General features: G+C 39.4%; 1 protein-coding gene across 1 annotated transcript in view; it reads right to left on the bottom strand.

Moving 5' to 3' along the window:
• PTN (pleiotrophin) overlaps positions 1-22,115 on the bottom strand; it is a 79,828-nt gene that overhangs the window by 8,160 nt on the left and 49,553 nt on the right. The window contains exons 2-4 of the mRNA XM_071551164.1: positions 16,522-16,631; positions 14,813-14,986; positions 13,639-13,800 (exon numbers count right to left, since the gene is read on the bottom strand). Coding sequence (XP_071407265.1) covers positions 13,639-13,800; positions 14,813-14,986; positions 16,522-16,630 — 445 coding nt within the window. The 5' untranslated portion in view covers position 16,631. The remainder of the gene's footprint in view (positions 1-13,638; positions 13,801-14,812; positions 14,987-16,521; positions 16,632-22,115) is intronic.

Raw genomic sequence — 22,115 nt, 5'->3', positions numbered from 1 at the left:
CTGACCCATTTTGCATAACTTAAACAGTCTAGTAATCTCCAGTTTTAGTAAAACCAGCATATTTTTCTGAAAGACAAGAGAACTACACCAATATCTTTCAGCTATGGATAGCATCAGGCAACATCACCAGAAGGCATATTTAGGTTTTCACATTTCTCTGATGGTTGTTTTTCCTGTTTGCTAGTGTTTCAAACCAATATTTTTTCTTCACCTTTTTTAACAAATTTTTTTCCAATAAACCTTTAAACGAAGCAAAATAAAATACTTTTTCATGTTTTGTCATACAATCTGCTCTAAAACCTCTTTCCCTTAAAATTTTGCTTAACATTTAAAGTGATAATAATTTAAATGAAGTAACTTTTTTTCATTTCAAAACGAACTATTTTCCCTGCCCTGCTTTCATATCTGTGTCTGTGTGTGTGTGCTCACATGTGTGTATGCATGTCTGCAGTCATGGACAGAATCTGATGCTATTTTATAACCTGTCATTCAAAAAAAATCATTTTTCATTAAGTTAGTATCTAATTTGCTTTCAGCTAAAACTTTCCCCCCGCTGCAAATTTCCTGTATCCCCCCAGAGTATCTTTTACTCACATCCTCCGCTTCCTCTAATTTTGCCTCTGCATGACTGACCCTCCTGGATTCTGTATTGATTGCACTCTCTCACATACTCTCTGTTCTCCCCACAACACCACTTTCTCTGAAAGAAACTAGCATTTTATCAATCAGACCAGGACTTGAATCTGTAAAATCTATTTAGATTCATTACAAGTGTAAGGGCACTATGCAGACTTCAACCAAATTTACTAAAAGCAAATGGTACATATAAATACAGGCAAGACTCTACTGAAGAATATGTGCAGTTCAAGGTAGGGTTGAAGTCACCACCAGAAGACTTTGGTCTGAAGTCATGTGATCATATCAGGTCTGCATCCTCACTTGACTCAAGGTACCAGACAACCCACTGTTTATCCATTTGCACCTAACCCCTGTGGATCTATATCTGCTCCTCTTAGCAAAAGCCCAATTCCTCTTTGTTTTCTACCTTGTGTTAATTTGCACATCATTCAAACTGCCAAACCTATTTACCTGCAAAGACAAGTGACTTTGCTTCATGCCACAGCACAGTAAAACTGTCATGTGCCAGATGTAATTCCTCCCTCATTATAGGTAGTCACAGCACTACAGCTTTGTCTTGCAGGCAGGTAAGCTGGATTGATGCAAAGCATATTTGCTCCATGAAATGATGTGCACATCCAGAGTTGTGACAACAAATATAAAAATTTAAAAAAAAAAGAAAAATCTGCTCAAATATTTCCTAGTCCTTAGGCTCTTTTAAAATCCCTCCACAGACACCAGTACCCATGTACTGACCCATGAAAATGCTGATATTCATATACTCATGCACAAGTTTGTTCACAGCCACACTACCTGTTTTAATTATGATCAGGCTACAGACTATGGTGTATCCATGGCTAACAAAGTATAAAGTTGCTTTAAGATGCCCTTTGCTCCTGTTTTCTCATTGCTCAGACCTACTTTTGCGTTTGTGTCATTCAGATTTTTATTGTCCTCATCTCTGATAACCCTACACTACTATTCCAACTTTTATGACATACTATCAGGTGAGCTCACAGAGTCACACTGGGAAACACATCACCCTGATCAACCTGCCAATGCTACTCTTCCTGGAGTGACCAGCCATGACTAGAAGGGTCACCATATGCCAGCTCTGACACTCTGCTCCAAGGGCTGACCAGTTGAGAGGACAATACCACTTATCTGAAAGCTCAACCCATGGTCCAGCACCAGCTGCAGCCATCAGGCAGGTAAATGAGGGAAAGATCTCCTGGATACACTGTGTCCAACAATCCCATTCACTTTCCTATTTCACACCTGAAAATTATTGAAATTCAATTCAGCTTAGCACAGATCAGAGGTAAGACCTTTGGTTCAGCCACTTCTTACCTGGCATCTTAATGTGGTCCAGTCTGCCACCAGAAATTACAGTAACCCATCAAGCAGTGCCCACAGAGACAGCCTTTATGCAGGGAAGCTGCAAAGCTGATTTCCAAATCTCACTGGCACTGCAAAGCAGCTTGACACCAGAAACACTCACCACTGAGCCAGAAGGAAGTAGGAAAAGCTGCACCGTGAACAGGAACCACCCTGAGCAGAACACTGCCATTTGGAGGCACTTTGGGTCAACATCAGCCTCCTTCACCTCACCTGCCAAATTAAGTGCCATACTTCCAAAGACAGAGGCCCAGATCTGTGCCCCAGCTGTCCATTGCTTACGGAAAACGTGTTTGCTGCATACAAGGGCTATCAATAATATTGAGAGCCACTAGCATGAAACCACTTGACAAGAAGAAATTCACATTCACACTAGCCCACACAGAATCATAACCTGAAGCTACTCACTGCCCTGTTTGGTTTTAAGTTAGGTGGCCCAGTAGAGCCAGATACCAGTTGGAGGTATAGTAGACTTCAGGATCTGGAGAGGAAGGAGCAAAGTAAAATTCAGGATGTTAATCCTGTATTCCAAAAGAGAAGACTGGTCAGTTCAGGGACCTGCTTAGCCAGGCTAAGTGCCTTACTGTGAAAGAAGTATACTGCAGGCCACATCTGGTTCATAGTCCACAAACTGGAACACCTCAATAAAAAACCTTATGAAAGGTGAGTAAAGATGCTTGATGCTTATAGTTAAATACCATAATTTAAATACTTTAAATGCCTTATCAACCTATTTCTCCTACAGACACCAACACCAGGGTCGGCACTGACATGTCTTTCAACACTTGAGAAAAAAAAAGTACTGGAAGAGTGAGTTACATATGCTTCAGAATGTTAACTAGGATGAGAAAACAGTTCTCAGTTTTTGCATGTGTTTTACTGCAGAGACTGTCCTCCTTCCCTCTTACTCCACAGTGAGAGGCTGCTTAGCTGTGTTCTTGCTCAAATGGAGGCCAAGATCCTGGACCAGGGCATATGCAAAGGGAAAATTTCAAATGCCTGCCAGTCCCTGCAGTGTGCAACAACAAAGCACTGCACATCCATTCTGCTCCCTCCTGGAACCAACACACTTCCAGCAAGACAAAGTACAAACCGCTGTGCAAGAGCAACCTGTGTCAATGCACAGACACTGGACTATCTAATGGTTCCTCGCCTGAATAACCCTACAAATTTTTGTATGCTTAGACTTGTTCACAGGATTAAAACTTGTGGTGTCAGTCACTAGCCCTGGACCCAATTCTATGGGACCATGATGACCAGTAACAAAATGTCCAGCCAAGATCTTGCTGAGTAAACAAATTAATTTAGTAAGCAGAACTTTCTCTGTGCAATTTGGAATGACAGCAGTCTTCTTTAAATATTTTATTCCAGAGCTTCATTCTGTCTATGCAAGGAACAAATGAAAGTAATTTAGTTGAACAGGATCCACACACCATTTGAAGCCACTCTTAATGTATAAGGCACAAAAGAGAGGTAATTACATTTTAATGGGAGTCAAGCTTTGAAAGCCAAGATTTGCAGGCATTTATTTTCATTTATTGAAAAGAAGGTAACAATTCAGTCATGACACTGCTGGACTCCTGCATGTAGAAGTCAAGCAGTGTCCCCAAAAGCAATATAAATCATTCTAAATAGCAAAAGCTGTGCTGATGGAAGGTTAGAGTAAAAAAAATCCACATCAGATGTTCAGGATACAGTTTTCCCAGGACCTAGCACTCAATCCTACTAAGCACAGAGGAAGGCACATTTTTGAAAGGCCTCTCTACCTCTCATAAGGCAAATTTTCCAAAACACCAGGTAACTTTGGTGGTGCAGGAAGTTACCGAATTTCGGACATGAGAGGCCACTCCACGTGGAGCAGTCTTTGGTGAAATCAAGGATTTTATCCCTTGGTGAAAACAATCTCACCCCAAAGAAGTTCACTCTGCTCTCTAGGAACAGAAATGGTATAACCTTGTGATTCCCACAACTGTAGAAACAACTCCCTGGATTTGTGAATTACTCTTTAAATGTGGTATTCCTTTTCTTGTAGAGAAAGAGAACCTTTCATGGCCACTTAATTCCTTTTCTTCCTATTTTCCCACACTATAAACAGCACTTACGTATTCCAAATGGTTGACGAAGGAAAAACTATATTACGATAGCAACTTTGTTCCATAATGAATTCTTGTGAAAAGCCTCTTCGAGCATCTCAGTTCTACTGGTTGGGAAAAAAGCAATACTCCACTAGCTACACAGCAGTGGAAGGCAAGTCTCCAATGTATCAATGACCTTGATGTGACTTTTACTTCACTAATATAATGCAGTTGTTCATATCCCCTATATTTTATTTCCGTGTTATTTAATGACTCTCTCTAGTTATCTGTGTTCCTCAGTTTCTTCACTTTTCTCCATAAGGTTTTGTTCTGTTTCTCACTTTGCTAAAGTTCTGGTTTGGATAGACTTTGATTTGTTCCCTGTTGAACAAGATGGACTCAATTCAAATCTAAAGGGTGCAGCTGCATCATATAAGCCAGGAATTCACGCTGCAAAGTATGTTATGAATGGGGAACAGCTAGATTTATGCCTGTAACAAACAGTAACATATGTGACAAAGAAATAGAACCAAGAAACTACTCATGGAAAATGTTTCAATCATTTTCTCTCTCATTGGAATTGCAAGAAAAAATAAATGTGTGGAAAAAATTAATCCAATTTATTCTAAATGAGCTGCAAAACTCTGAAACTGTCTTAGACAGTCAGAAACAATTTCTTGAATCTGACATATGGATGTAAGATATTTAAAACCTTCCCTTTATCATCCTTACTTCAACTAGTCAGGAATTACAGAGAACTTGTATTAAAGGGGTAATTTGCTGAAACAAGGATTTTCATCAAAAAGGTTTAATTTTGGTGATTTTCTTCATTCAAATATTTGGGACAAAAAATTTTAAAATTGCCTCAGGACACAAAAGACCAAAAAGACACACACATTTTCTGATTTTGCTAAGTGATCTAAATGCCCAAAGGCAAAAAACACAGAAGTTTCATATAATTTTCTTTACCTGTAGGTCACATGTGTCTACAATGTTACAATCTTAAGAGTAAGTATGCAGAAGATTGCAATGGATAAACTTTTCAAACCAATACTGCTTTGCATCTGGAAACTACTGAAGGGGTCTGGCTAACTGGAAAATGATTTTCAGAAGCAGCTCACTTTGCTCTTTTGCTCATATGGCTTGGGTATATTTATACTGCTGCTTCTGCAGGGTATGGACTTTTTTACTGTTCTTAATCATGTTCTGTGCTCAGCACCAGAGGGACACAGTCCCATCTGGCTCTTCAGCCCTTTCTCTGTCTGTGCTGTACACAAGATCCCTCTTAATTCCAGAAAGGGAGGTGCAGTCACAGATTGATATTTCAGTTTACTCTCTGCATTCACATGTCTTCAGGAGACTGCTGAAAACAGAAAGCATTCATAATATATTTGGATATTAGCATATACCTATACAGAAAAAACTCTATATATATAAACCTGAGATCTGTATTATATATAAGTATATATATATATGTAAATAGTTATTTAGCAGAAAGTTATTTGTGGTATACTGTGAACAGAGAAACTATTTTATTCAATCAGTTCTTGAAAACTAGACACATGCACTTCTCAGTTATACTTTATGTGTCTGCCCCAGACAAGACCTACCCTCGGGGCACAGGTCCCAGGTTTGGCTTCAGTCAGTGCTCCACACTCTGAAGAGTCGCCGGCAAAACTTTTGCAGTAAGCAGAGACAGAAGAAAAGACAGAGAGATGGCAATGTGTAAAATGAGATGGAGAGATAAAGAAGCTGGGGAAAAGAAAGCTTGAAAGGAAAGGAAGTAAAGTAGAAAAGGAAATTAGAGGACAGAAAGGAAGGGACAGGGCTTTCTCTCTGTTTCGCTGCTGGGAACAGTAATGAGTGTAAACATTTGCTGATGGCATATCTTTTATCACAGCAAATCCCACAGCTTAAGGCATTTTCATGGCTCAAGGGCACTAACTAATGCCAAGGAGGCTGAGCTGCTCTTGCAAGCCAGGAAAGTGAGACAATGAGCATGTAATAGAACTGGCACACACAAGGCTATTTAAACTTTCAGCCATAAAAGCCTGCATTGAGCTCTAAAAGAAACTACTGCAGGTAGAAGAGAGTTAAGCGACAATTTGTCAAATCCAGTTTTTCATCTTTTGGGGCAGCATAGAAAAAGTAATAACCTGAAAAACAAACCAAGGGATGAGAAAACAAGGAGGTTTCTCATGAAACATCACAGTGTTTTTCTTTTCAAAAACATTCATAAAAGCTGCAGAACAACTAAAAATTGAAAAATAATCAGTTAAGAATTTTTTTTTTAATTCTCTCTCTCTTCTACATGCACTTCCTGCTCCCTGGAATTAATGTTATGTCAATCAGATTGATATTATGCTATGATCTGACAAGGCATTCCATTTATTTATCCAAACAGTAAAATTTTTCAAAGGTACAAAATCTGTCTCAAGGGAGACTGCAGTGAAAAGCCTCCAACAAAAAACATAAGGAAATGGAAGCAGAAAAAAAAATCATTAAAAGTCATCCAAACTTTATTAGTTAGGGGCTGCACTGGCAGCTTACAAGCAGCTTGAGGCAGGTCCACACTGTAAGCACCATTGTGTTTTATTTTTCTTATATGGCTTAGTCTCATTCCCACTTAAATTGAGAAAAATAATATTTCCTCATGTTATGGTAGCAAGGTGCCAAAACACAGAGATGTGTCTCAGAGCCTAAAGTTTCCAATGAGTTTAACTTCATCTTGAAATACAAGCCTTGTCCTCAGGCTAGCAAGGGGCACAGGGAAACACAACCGCGCATTTTAGTATCCAGTCTCACCCCTCTGGACCACTGTTTCTTCTCTTGGTTTTCACATTTCCCAGTGCCATAAGGCATAAATTATTCATGGCAAAAGTGCTTCTCACAATGTTTGTGCAGTGCTCAGTACAATGGCACCCTTTTTCAGCTGGGGCCTCTGGGCACTCATGCAATACAAATAATCATGGTGATAGCAACAATAATAACAGTCAGCTATGCTGTTCCCACTGGGCATCGACTGCCAGTGTCCTGCCCCATAGAGCTCAGATCACTGTGTTTCACTACAGGCTCGTGGTCAGTGCCAGAGATTGTTCTTCAATAAACCTGTCTCACCTTTTAAAACAAGAGAAAAGCTCCCAATTTTGCCTTTCAGACTTTTCTTTAACTATCACAGCTGTTTTCTAATATGAGAAAATCCCTCATTTTTAGAACTAATTAGTTTGAGCAGATCCTATTATTCTGCCTCCTGTAATACTAATTATTACACTATCTGCATGCCTGCACGACTAATGAGTTACATTAAAAACGGGGAATTCTAAAACCTACAGAGGGAGATGCAGCATGACTGTGAAGCCAAAACAGGAGACACCAGCATCTTTCAAACAAAAGAAAATTGCAGTCCTAACAAGTCATTTTTTCTCTCTGTGCCCCCTCCAGCTGCTCTTTAGCAGCAAAAATTTTGTTACTGCACAAAGACAAGGTTGAGGGAGGGCACTCCAGAAAAAGCAGTTTGTCCAACATGCAAAATGGAGTAGTTCAACTCCATCAGTGCAACACTCAGTTTGTCTGAGCAACAAATAGCTCAGGAGAGCAATTCACTCCTACAACACCCTGTCAGCTCCTTGCAACAACCAGAAGCCAAGTCATTCTGCCAAATCACAGCCAGTTGTCCTGGCAGAGCACTGCAAGATGTTTATTCTGCAGGTAGAAATCTGCAACTGGAGCACTCAAAATACAGGTTTTCTTCTATTATCAAAGACAGGGGTATACCTGCTCATTAACACATGTCCATCTTTAAATTTTGACACCAAGCTCCCTAAGAAGACCCAGGGTAAGACAATGTTTGACACTGACTTAAGTCCACTGAGATTACCAACAACAAATCCAAAGACCCTAATTAAAGACTAGAGCTCAGACACTCATCTTGAAGTCAATTATCACATTCTGATTATTTTAATTGCAGACCAGGATAAAAGGGAGTAGCAGCTACTAGGTGTGTGCCTGGACCTGCCACTGACACTTGTGTCAATATGGAAAATCATTTAGCCTTTCTAACTTTCAATTACTACTTTTCTTTAAATTGAACTTCCTGAGCTCCAAGGAGTGACAGCAGGATTAGCTAATTGCTGCTTGTAAAGAGAAAGACAGAAAAGAAACAAGGCAAGGCATCTTATTTATATTTCACTAAACTCTTCAAATTATATGAACTTATTAAAAACACACAGAGCCCAGTCTTTCCTCCACTGTAGCAGCACGCACACCATGCCAAACACAGGGAACTGTACTGACACCTTGTAGGCTGTCAAATGCTACACCTGATCTGAATTACAGGAAAGAGATTATAGCCATTAACAACTCAGTTAGATCTTGCCTTCATGCGGGAAAACTTTCCAAACACTGCAAGTTGGTGGAATTGGTCTTTGGTCAGCACCCCAATTACTAAAGACAACAGTTCTATAAGTAGTGTCAATGTTTGCCAACCTTAGCTGGAATCATTGTTCTATGTGCAAGGACTGAGCTGAGCCAGGATAAAGTAACTCATAGATCAGATATACTGTAAGTTGATAAAAAAGTTGGGAAGGAATATTTATTAAAAAGAATTAAATAAAATCAGGTGAAAAAGTTATCAAAAAGGAATATAATTCAAAAAATGAAGGGTACATTGCAGAAAGGCAGGCAGACTGATTATTCTGTTTAATTTTTCTGTATTCAGAAGAATAAATATCTGAAAGTACAAGAGTTATGGGGTGAGAAAGAAGGAGAGAGAAAGAAGGAGTGTAAAAAAAAACCCCAAAGCCTATCAGGCAACCCAGCTCAATGAAAATAAATTCCTTCTGTCTTAGAAGTTAAAGCAAAATGTTTCCTGAATTCTGACAATACTCCATTCTTCTACTTTCTAGATGGCTGGAACCTGAACAACCATCAATCAAGTTTGGGTGGCCGTGAAGGAGGCCAGATGGAGTATGTCGGAAGTGTTTTGTGATCTTCAGGGCAAGTTGGCCATTAGAGCAGCCACTGAATAGAAGTGCCCAAGATTTTCACATCTGTCAAGATAGTTTAGGGGGACCTTGAGCACTGCCAGCCTTGCAGACACTGATTAGAATATGCAATTGTGTGTGCTAGAGGAGAGGTGGTTTCCTCCACTGGGATTTTGAGATAAAAATTATCCTTTATCCCTTCCAGACATTGTGACAGGCTTTCTCATTACCTCATTTATGCACTAAATACACAAACCCATGGTGTCTGGGATATCACTGTCACATTGCTGACAATCTCTCTGTCTAAAGGCACAAGATTCAAGAGTGGAAAATGTTTTTCATTCTGTGTTAACTACACTTCAACACAAGCAGCCCAGGACTAATCTCCTGTCTTTCAATCTGAGAACACCTGAGAAAAGCTATGGAGAAAAGAGCTCATCAGAATGCCAGATGAATTCCTGGTTCATCATCTGCTTTCACCCTTAAATGGAATGTACAGCAGTATTTCCATAATAACTCCCCTCTTGAGAGCACTGAGGTCCAAAATGTCTGAGTGTCATGGACTACAATCTATAGAGCTCAGCAGCTCAGAAGAAAAAAGTAGTGACACAGAGCAATTGCTAGTAAGAAGAAAATATGGTATTTATTTCTTTTCATTTTCCAAAATAATGAGGAATGCTTGAAAAAGATTTCAATGCTTTTTCATGAATGATGACTAACAATAAAACAAATCCATAAGAACACTTAGGTCATCAGTTTACAAAGAAGGCATTGATTCCCAAAGTTCATGAGTTTAATTTAGCACAAGTTTTATCACAGCTCATAGAAGTTCCTGAAAAACCAAACTATATTTTTATCAACAAATCTGCAAAATTATAACCCTTGGGATTTTTCTGCAGGTTCATCTGTTATGAATAGATCAAAATCCTATGAACAGCAGTCATTTTTGAAATCAATAAGTGTGAGGAGAGAAACACAGGTTGCATCCTACCAGCAAAGTTGCATATGTTTATGAGCTGAAAAGGTGGAAAAGCAACAGTAGGGCAGGATCTACAGTTAGCATCAATTTATTTGCAATTTTCTCAAAGAACAGAGTATGCAAGGCTCCAAGTCACATCAAGGAAATGTGTCAAGTGAACTTTGATGCATGTTTCATTGGTCAGGCCTAGCTAGACAAAATAGTCTGTCTTACCCACACACCCTCTGGCATTCTTAAATAATCACATTAATTAAATTTTTTTAAATTATGAGTTAAGGAGAATTGTGAAGGTCTCCACATGCAAACAGTGATCAAAATTAAAATCATATTTAGATTATTTAATGGGTAACATGAACAATAAAGGTAGTATTAGAACAATGTTTTCTTTTTCAACACAGACCTGTAGAGGATGTGCTAGGAATACTGTATACAATTGAGTCTCTTCTTCACAAAAACTATTTTGCAATAAGAGAAGGAATTTAGGTAAGCCCAGTAGTGAGTATTCTTATTGTGGATAAATTGTTATACAAATACCTAAGTCAGGAGTTTTAGCTTTAAAAATTGCAGGTGACATAAAGCAATAGAAGATATCTATAACTACTGTTGACTGGAGAAGCTAAACATGGGCTTTTACTCACCTCATTTACAGTATGAAATCAAAAGTGATGTTCTGGAGAAGTTACCAACACAAGATGATAGGAAAAATGTAACTTTAACTCAGGAAAGGGAGCTTGCCAGGAAATCCATGAAAACAAAACTTTCTGAATATATCAGTATTTCTTGGTACAACATTCTCAGTCTGTTCACATTTGCTTTTGTTGCTCTCAGCCTGTTGCTGAGCTGTATTCATTGGTGCAGCTCTTGTGGCAGACACCAGTCAGAAAGCTAACTATCCAGCGGGAAAACAGATTCCGGGAACCGATAAGCTCAATTTACTGCTCTGCTGTCAGAGCTCCCAAATGCCAGAAAGCTGCTGGCCTGCTACCCCAGGCAATCACAGTAGGAATTGATGGCGCTTGATCGGCATTTACAGATGTAGCTGAATATCAATATAGACCTTTTGCTACACTCTGCCTCAGATAAAACCCCCTGCTGCTTCCAAATAATGTATCATAGGCTTTTTCTCTTGCAGCCTTGAGACACTGATATAGGGCTATGTGTGAAAAGGGAGCCTAATATATACCTGCAGTTCATTCCAAGTGCTCAGGCAATAATCCAGTTCTTACTTCTAATCTCCAAAGAAGGAAATTCATTAAGATTCTAGCTACAGATTGAATGTAGTTTAATTTTTTTCTTTTATCTAGTTATGGGTAAAGACTTACCTCCCATCTCTAATTTCCTTCACCTGAGGAACAAAACAAATACTTTCATTCCAACCAACATGTCAGAACGCTGATTTTTAACTCAGAAATAGTCTACTAGAGCAAAATATTTCACACAGCACTAATATGCTTAACCTAATTTCTTACTCTAGTTCCTCCTGCTGGTGCCAACATACTGCCCAGTGTAGCTCCCATGTGGTTATACCCACCTATGTGCAATATGGACTTAACCCAGGGGCCAGGCAGGCACTGTGTGTGTGACTTGCACACGTGCTGCTCCTACTAGTGCCAGCAACAGATGAATGAGCAGGTGGCATGCAGGAAGATGCCATGAGATTTCTAAAGCAAATCAGTAAAAAAGAACTTCTGTGCAGTTATTATGACCAAACCCCTACATTTATATCTATTTCTCCTTCTGCAATCCTTCAGATCAAATGAAGTCAGGTTTCCTAATTAACACCCCACACCTGTTTGCTGCAGTCAATTCCAAATCTGAGTTTCAGTCACAGCCATAGCTCACGGATATCTAGAATCAGTTAAACTTAACTCCAACATAGCAATTTTTCGAGCTCTGCTTTTAAAACTATAACTTGAAAATGAGCCTGTACCACCCAACAACATTGCTTTCACAAAACAATGCTGCATCCATGCTCTGCTTTGTCTACCTCCCCCCTTTTCTGACAACTATTGGTAGAATATACTGACTCAGTGGAAACAGGACAAGATAGAGGACTACTGGTGACTTGAGTGGCAGAGGCCTTCTGGCAGCACAATAGGAAGCTTCATTCAATAAGCTCCCAAATGCTACACAGGCATGGAAACATACTGAAGAAAAAAACCCCACCACACACACACACAAAAAGCCAAACCAAAACAAAAATAAAACCACAAACAAACAAACAACCCCCCCCAAAAACCAGGAAAACCACCACACAAACAACTCAAACCCCTAAAACTTGAAAAAAAAGAAGTCTTTCACCTTAAACTGTTAAACAATGAAATCACACATCTCAAAGTTTTTCCTGCATTCCCACCCAATCACTTCAACCTCCTATTTTACAGTAACTCCTATAGTTATTGCTATGAACTCAACCAAGTCAGCTCGTCTCTAAAAATCTTTCTGCTTCCCAGCCTGTGAAGCATCTGTGCAGGTTCTAGACTCATCTGATAATTCCATGGATGGTGTGCAAGGAAAACCCATTGCAGCATACTGGCTGTGAAGCAGATGGATGCACACACACACAGAAAGCACCTGCAGCCTCATCAAGTGTCTTTCTGGTTCCACAAGCAGAGCAGGCCACCTGCAGGTAATCCTCAGATTAGTGGTGCACCACCATCTACAATTTGAAAATTGCTTGTCCCAGGTGCACCTATCACACCAAATCACATTTATTTGTATTATTATCCAAGCATTCAGAGCCTGGAATGTGTTAAACCTTGCTGGTTTTAAGCAAACAAATGTCAGAATTTCATAGCTTGTATAACGCACTTAAAGCACTTTACTGTTGTATCTCAAACAAGATCTCACAATTTTAGCTCTCACTATAAATCATCCTACACACATAACACCTGCTACTCTAACAAAAGAGTATATTAAAAGGCTTTAGTGATTAAAAACAAAATATGTTTTTCTAAGCGACACCTAGAAACACAAACGCAGGGCATATACCTTTATGTGTACTAGGAGTTAACACTGTCAGTCACATTTAAATAAGACATATACTCCTGTACTCTTCTTCCTGCTATGTTTGATTAAAGAATAAACAACCCCACGGGTGTATAATGCTTACATATTTCAGTGTGCAGTGATCAGAATACCCTTTCAATGCCATCTGTCCAGAAGGAAAGCAGTCTTTTTACAACTAGTCATTACTGGATACCAAACAATACCTGTATAAAAGATGCTTTATAAAGGGATATTTTTCCCTGCTATTATTGGTCCATTCCCATCAAAGGGTGAGTTATGAGAAGAATCTGTACCCAGGAACTCTAGTTGCATAGCAAACTGATAGTAGTACAGGTGGTCTAAAGTTAAAATTGGAGATCCAATCTTCAGCTTACCTCATGTTTGTGAGACAGCCTTGACTACACAGCTCAGGAATATTGTCTGCCTGACTACTGAGAGAGAGGAGCAGTGCAGAACTGAGAAAAGGCCATGAAAGTGCAATCTCCTGTACTATCGAGTTCCCACTGAAGCATGCAGGACATCACAAATCCAATGATTTAAATGAACAAGTGTGCAACTTTCAGCAAATGGAATTTACCTTGAGGTTTGGGTTTGGTAAGCTTCCCACAGGGCTTTGAGATTGTGACAGTCTTCTGGCAGTCAGCATTGTGAAGGGCTCTCTTTAGGTTCCCAGTTCGAGTCTTCAGGGCGGTATTCAAGTCACATTCTCCCCAGGCCTGGAACTGGTATTTGCACTCTGCTACAATGAGTAAATAAAGGGCAAGTTTTAACACATAATAACTGAGTATGAAAACAAAAGTGTTATGAGTCTAATAGGGTATCACAGATGGTCAGTACTTATAGACAAAAAGCTGTACAACTGCGGAAAAGAATCCCAAGAAAACTTTAAAGATTATTTGCAGTGGCAATTGCAGTCTCCTCCCTTCCCTAATGTTCTAAAAGTGAATCCTCTTGCTTTTGCATGGATATTGCATTTTTTCATATAAATCAAAATACATTCAGCTATGAATATGAACAATAAGCCATTAAAAAAAAGTGAAAGAAACAAGAGCTATGGGAATGTCACCTACATTCTATATTCCTCCACTTGCATGATACCAAAGGTTATTAAATAAGGCTTGAATAGTTTCAAAAATGTATATGTAACTATGAACTTCTCAAGTCTGAAACTGCAGCACTGATTGTGTTGGTAAGGTCACAATAATGCTAAAATCATGCAAGCTGTTTACTAGAAAAAAAGCCAAGATTGCAAGAGTAATCAAATTTGAGTCTTGGACAGACATCTTATCCAGAACAGATCTCACATATCATTCTGAACTATTGCATGTGAACCTTCTGAATTGAATGATAAAGGTGAAACACACTGGTCTCCATTCACTCCTTTCACTGCCCACACTAGTAGTAAGGCTTATATCACACATCACAAGATCATGTAAAGCCTGTGATAACCATCACAGATTCACAGCTGTAAACTTACACTGCTGCTTTGAATAGGGTTGGACATCACAGGGCAGCACATTTCAGCATGCTGGAAGACTGAGTTTATAATAAGTAAGTTGTATGGACTCTATGCAGAGGAGCTCTGAAGAAGCTGCCTTGTGATGGCTTTCAAGTTCTAGCTCTGATAAATTTGAAATACTGGACTAACCTCTTCACCAAGACATTTGCAGAACTAAGCAGAAAATACAGGCTTCCAGTTCCATACTTAAAGTAAAAATCAAAGCAAATCCCTTAAGAAAAGTGAGCCTTACCTCCAAACTGCTTCTTCCAGTTGCAGGGAATCTTACACTTCTGAGTCTTGGTGGTTTGTTTGCATTCAGCTCCAGTGCGAGTGCCCTCACGTGTCCCCAGGCCACAGTCACCACTGGTGGGCACACAGACACTCCACTGCCATTCCCCACAGTCAGACTTCTTCGCCTTTTTCTCTGGATGAAGACAAGGAACCAAGCAAGAGAAGTGGTCAGTACCCAGAACCTATGGAGAAGTTCCATAAACTTAACCAAAGTCACAAGACCTGAAAGGGTGAATAAAGAAGGCATTCCTAACACAATTGCATTAAAAGCAAAATGTTTGACATTCTCTTCTCAGTTCTGCTAAGACATGTCAGCCTCTTTGATTCCAAAGTAGGGTGATCATTCAAATTCACTCCAACTGTCATGTTTACTAGTCAGCCTGGATATTTTCAAATGGATTCTCATCTTCAGAATCATCTAAAAAGCCTCACTGACCAAAAAAAACCCCAAACTGACCAAAACAGGAAGGAGGGCTCACTCAGAAAGGACACTAGTCTGTTTCCAGTAGCTGATGGCATGCAAATATTCTCAGTTCCAAATGAAGCACTATACACTAAACAATTAGAAAGGTATGTGTTGACATTGTGTATCAGAGGACTTGAACAGCTGTGGGATTCAAACTTTTGACTCGGTATACCATGTCACATTTTATGTCAAAATATGACCAAAACTTCAATAACAAAAAAAAAAACAAAAAAAAACCAAACCACCAAAACAAAACAACCAAACCAAACCTGTAAGGAGAAGAGTATTTGAACTGCTGTCAGTACAGGGGGGGTTATTGCTCAGGGGCAAAAGTAAAGATCATAATTTCATTTCAATCCTTTAAATCCAAACCTTATGAGAAAAGACAGCATTACTATCAAATGCAAGGGTTCACAAAACTAATTATTTATGCTCCCAATATATCACAAGTAACTTTAAATAACCTTACATAATTTTCCTTCTAGGTTTTGTAAGTTTTTATTGACATTTTCTTACATTTCCACACAGGCACAATGGTTTAAAAGCCCCTTTTTTTTACTGGGGACACTAATTCTAATAGACTCACAGTTCCTATTTTCTGGTGTGCAAATAGCCTTTAAGTAATGAGACCTTAAGAAAAACATCACAAAATACATTCTTTAAAAAATGTCAAAACTGGGTTAGACAGATATGAATTTTCCACCTCAGACCTGTCTCTTTTATAATGAGTTCTGATTTCACCACTGACAGAAAGCAATTACCACTGGATGTCTGGCTGTGTATGTGCAACAGCAAGTTAGTTCAATTCTTTGTCAGAGGATTTCCACATCACACAGCATGGGTGTAGTATTGTCATATACAGCACTGAACATGTAACATGACAGTTCTTTCATCACTCCTGTTTGGTTCTCCCTAAGTCATGCATGAAAACATTTCCAGAACAAATTTTAAGCTGCCTTGCAATACCCACTGTGTGATAAACCCAGGACTCCAATCTCTGGAGCTGCCAAGCTGACACTTTGCATGGAAACCACTTTCTGTTTTCCTGTTTAACACAGAACATGTCACAGCCACAAATTCCTACCCTGAAAGTCAAAGGTTAAGGAATGCCTTGAATTACATAACAAAACCAGTAGCATTTCACATTCTCTCACATATGCAATCTATCTTGAGGATTAACTCTGAATTACAGTGGACCTTACCTGGTTTCTCCTTTTTGCCTGCCTCAGTGGTACTCACAGCTGCCAGAATGAAAAGAAGTGCCAAGAGGGCAGCTGTGAACATTTGACGTTGCTGTTGTTGCTGTTTCATTCTGGAGATCAATGACAGAGAGGAAATAAAAAGGTTAGTTAGACTGTAAAAAGTGGGACTCCATCTAAAGCGTTTTTGGGAAGCTCTGCTTCAGGGCCATGAGAAAAAAGCAGGTCACACATAACTAGTTAATGGCAGAATGGGCAATTATCTTCATTCCAGAGAGAACATAGAGATTTTTAACTATTTTCCAGCCTGCATAGGAAATTTCCGATCTACATCATTGATATTATTGGATGAGATTTGCCACAACAAGTTCTGTAACTATTGCTCATCTTCTAGAAATCTGTCAGACACTTAAGAATCCTGACAGGTCTGGAACTTCCCTCTTCTTTTCTGACTTCTGACTGTGTAAAACTAAGCAAACCATGCACTTCATGTTTCAGCTTACCAATTCATATTAAGTAGGGAATTCTATACTGTCTGCTTTCTAGAATCATAGAATCAATTGGGTTGGAAAAGACCTCTGAGATCAAGTCCAACCCTTGATCCACTACCACTGTGGTTAGTAGAGCATGGCACTAAGTGTCACATCTAGTCTCATCTTAAAAACCTCCAGGGATGGAGAATCCACTACTTTCCTGGGCAGCCTATTCCAATGTCTGATCACCCTCTCTGTAAAGAATTTCTTCCTCATTCCCAACATAAACCTCCCCTTGCAGAGCTTAAGACCATGCCCTCTTGTCACAGTGATAGTTGCCTGGGAGAAGAGATGAATCCCCACCTGGCTACAACCTCCTTTCAGGTAGTTGTAGAGAGTGATGATGTCACTCTAAACCTTCTCTTCTTCAGGCTGAACAATGCCAGCTCCCTCAGCCTCTCCTCACAGGGCTTGCATTCAAGTCCCTTCACCAGCCTCATTGCTCTCCTCTGAACTTGCTCCGGCACCTCAATATTTTTTTCTGAATTGAGGGACCCAGAACTGAACACAATACTCAAGGTGTGGCCTCACCAGTGCTGTGCATAGGGGAAGAATCACTTCCCTGGACCTGTTGGCCACACTGTTCCTGATACAGGCCTGGATGCCATTGGCCTTCTTGGCCACCTGGTCACACTGCAGGCTCATGTTCAGCTTCCTGTCAATCCAGACTCCCAGGTCCTTTTCTGCCTGGACACACTCCAGCCACTCTGTCCCCAGCCTGCAGCGTTGCATCGGGTTGTTGTTGTCAAAGTGTAGGACCAAGCAGTTGACCTTGTTAAACCTCATTCCTTGCAAGGGTTCAAGTTCTTATTAGGTTTAATTGACATCTGAAAAGAGCTTCTTTCACAAAAACTTATGCAGGTAATATGTGATATGTTATCTTAATTGTCATGGCATGTTGCTACCTACTTTTTCCTTCCCCTCCAATAAGTGTTTCTTTCTAATATAAATTAAGCTAATTGCTTGAATTGTGAAACAGGTTCAGGGATAGGACTTGCACACACTGCTAGGGGCTATCCATAGTATGCTAGTGAACCTAAAATTTGGATTTGGGAAGTGAATATTCAAATATAAAAGGGAATGAAAAACACTTGCTTGGTGGTGAAGCATCAGTCACTAGTCAGTCATTAAAAGACATGCAGAGCCTTCCTTTTCACTTTGCCATAATTCCCATTGTCTCATTTTGATGCTGTTTATTGAAAAGCAGAACCTTAAAAAAATATATTAAAAATAAGCAACTTTCCCATTTCCTATAAACACCTCTCTATTAAGCAGTGAGTTATCAAGATGGTGGACTAGAGATTGCTTGGATGAAAGGAAGGTTTCTCCAGCTTTTCTTGTTTTTTCAAACAAGGACCCATGACGTTCATGTTACACCAGCCTCCCAAGGAGTTGTCAACTCTGCTAGACACTTAGATGGCCTTAAAAACTCAACTACACTGATAATTGCAAAAAGTTTAATGGCAACCTGATCTCATTTGCTGAGCACAGCAACCTCAGGGGAGAAATATTTCTCAACATGAACAAAGAACAAAATGTGTTTGAAATTTAATTTGGCACTCCTCAGTATTCTCTGCTGGCAGCCTCTAGCTCAAATGCAACATAATTGTAAATGACATGGAAAACAGCAGAGGAATCCCAAACACAGAGACTTTTAAGCATCTAGCTTGTATATCATGATAGAAGACAGATGAAACAACCTAATACTTTTGTTAAAATGAAGTTCCTGTGAAGACTGCAAGAGACCTGGCATTCAAATGTCTGAAAGAGCTGTCATCAGCACCACTTTGATTTACTTCAAAAGAAAGTACCATTTCCCATCATGAAGAAAGGACCACCAATGTCTCCAGTGAACTCAAACAGAGCCTCGAGCTAGAGCATGAGTTGTGTGTGAGCTTGTGTTTGGTTTTCCCTTTCTTCTGCTACATGTTTCCACTTAGAGCCTCTCATACTTCATAGACAATAATTCAATTAATTCATTCATTAATAAAAGAAATAAATAAAAATAAGCAATTAAAAATAAATACGCAACCCGCCTTTTAGTTCAGGTTACTTCAAACTGATTTTCCATGATCAAATGAACAATTTCCTATGAGGAAAGGCTAAGAGAATTGGTTTTTGTCAGCCTGGAAAAGAGAAGACATTGAGGTGACTTAATTACAGCCTTCCAGTACCAGAACAGAGCTCACAAAAAAAGATGGAGAGAGATTTTTTACAACAGCATGTAGTGAAAGAAGAAGGAGGAATGGATTCACATGGAAAGAGCACAGGTTTAGATTAGTTTTGGTCACCATAATATAAAAAAATTATTAAACCATTAGAAAGTGTCCAAAGGAGGGCAACAAAGATGGTGAAGGACCTTGAGGGAAAGCCGTATGACGAGCAGCTGAGGGTACTTGGTCTGCTCAGCCCAGAGAAGAGGAGACCGAGAGGAGACCTCATTACAGTCTACAACTTCCTCATGAGTGGAAGAGCAGGGGCAGGCACTGATCTCTTCTCTGTGGTGACCAGAGACAGGACCCGAGGGAATGGCCTGAAGTTGTGGCAGGGAAGGTTTCACTTAGATATTAGAAAAAGGTTCTTCCCCCAGAGCATGGTTGGGCACTGGAATAGGCTCCAAAGGGAAGTGGTCAAAGCACCAAGTCTTAATGAGTTGGATGATACTGGACGATACTCTTGGGCATGTGGTGTGACACTCGGGGATGGGCCTGTGCAGGGCAAAGGGCTGGACTCCCTGATCCTCGTAGATCACTTCCAACTCAGCATATTTTGTGATATATATAAAATTATTTGTGTAATATCAATTATATGTGTATGGCTAGAATTTAGCTTGCAAACAGTAGGTTTGGTACTTTTATTTTCCATTTCAACCAGTGATGAACAGCAAAATAAAACCATTTATTTAGCTGTGTATGAATAAAATTACATTTCAAAAAGGAACCAAGTGATTTTAGAAAATATCACAACACATCATATTTTAATTACAATTTATCTTCTCCATTCCTCTCTTCCAATCAACTAACCAGAATCCTTCACTGATTGAGGGAGTTAAGTGTGGAAGTGCATATAGAAGGAGATACAAAGACTTTCGTAATCTTAAGGCACTCCCAAAGTGTTTCATCTGGGAGATGTCAGAAGCTGAAGCAAAGTAACACCAGTGGGTTTACACTGCAGGATGTTAGCAAATGGCCACAGTGGGTTTGGGGCTCCCTCCTACAACCTCGCTTCCCATCCCAGAGACCTGGGATGTGGTCACATATACCCCACAAACTGCTGGCAGTCATCAGAAATCGTGGAAAACTGTTACTAGGGGAAACTGTCTTATATTAAGTTGACAGAAACTCAAATTCAAATCTGACATTATTTTCAGCAAAACAGGCAGGCAAAATAGTTAGGTTTTGGAGTCTGAAACATTCCAGAAGCCCTGTAAACAAAACCCAACAGAGCCTTAATACAGTATGTTTTCCTAAGACTCAAATTTTCCTACAACCAAAACATTTGCCAAGTTGAGTCAGGCAAACACTAATCCTGCAGATATAACTACAGATATTTTGCCTCTCTGCAGAGACCCAGGCTGCTTCCTGAACTGCCTTTGCTATTAATTACCAATAAGTGAAAAGCCATGTTGTACAAATGGAGACCTTGCCTCACATCACACCAACATCTCAAATATGATGTAACCGATATGACTACAGATGAACATGTAACTGTTCTGTACATGACAGGTAACAAGCGCAGGAGCTCTCACAAAATTACAAACAGCCGCTATGTAGCACCCATGAAATAGCAGATATTTTTTCAGAAGGACAGAAAATTCCCCCTATCAGCAATTATTTGTGTTCAATCTTCAGTTTTCCTTGCAAATAATTCAGTTGGCAGTTAAAAAGATGAATGAAGAGTAAAAACTTGTCAGATTGGTCTTGTTTCTGAAAACACTATAGTCTACTGAAAATATCTTTTTTGTTTACTTTTTCAAAATTCAAAGGTCACAATTTTTCCTTTATATTTGATTCTTTGATGACATTTCCAGTTCAGCCTTTGATTTAAAGAACTGCCAAAACTGCTAATAGCAATGAAATAAGTGTTTCACAATGTACAAAATGGACTTCTCTTTGATATTTTGATTTTTGGAATGAATCTTCTAGCTACAAGTAAATCATATAAGTAAATCACGTCTCATGAAGGGAAAGTAACTCTAAAATCCTGTATGACAGCCCCTAAAGAGAACAAAACAGCAGCATTTAAACAAATATTAGAGGTATTTACAACACAGAAAGAGACAATGATAAAAGCGAAAGAAAGGAAAGAGACATTTGGGCTGGGGGAAGCTCCAGGAAACTTCAGAAGAGAGAAAAGGTAGGGAGAGACAAAGATAGTTTAGAACAGTTTAAATGGCAGCTGGAACAAAATCAGGAAAAGAGAGTGAGTAATCACATAAAGAGAACTGAAACAGGAAAGAAAGAAGAGACAAGTAATTAATGATAGGGAAACACTGAAACAGAGTGTTAATAAAACATGAAGAGTGTGAACTAAGTGAGAAGTAAAGCCCAGCTGAGATGCACCATAGCAAGTGGCTTCTTGCAGCAAAAAGACACATGAATTATTTTAGTCTTACAGTTGATTTCATGGCCAATCTCTGCTGGGGCTAAAAAATTAAAGGAAAATTAAAAATGGCATGCAATCAGAAAATAAATGAGTTCAACAACCATCCATCCATGGGTTCATTCGCATGTTGAGCACCAGAGAGTCAGGCAGAAGTCACCCTATGGCTGCAGTTTAAGTTACCTGAGAAGAGCTTATGCCTCCCACTCCAAATCCCATACTACCTCCAACCTGATTTTACAATCACACTCATCATCTCTCCTGAATCTGACTCATTAAATCATTAATTCGCTGTGATGAGTACCATCCACATGACTAAGTGAAAATGCCTTTAGGAACATCTGAGATTAGCTCAGCTGGTTAGAGCATGATGCTAATAACACCAGGGTTGTGGGTTCAATCCCTGTATAGGCCAGTTATTAAAGACTTGGACTCAATCATCCTTGTGAGTTTCTTCCAACT

Source organism: Pithys albifrons, chromosome 3, assembly GCF_047495875.1.
Source record: "Pithys albifrons albifrons isolate INPA30051 chromosome 3, PitAlb_v1, whole genome shotgun sequence".
Taxonomy (NCBI): domain Eukaryota; kingdom Metazoa; phylum Chordata; class Aves; order Passeriformes; family Thamnophilidae; genus Pithys; species Pithys albifrons.
Note: the sequence above shows the minus strand (reverse complement) of the source record. Positions and strands in the feature narration are given on the sequence as shown.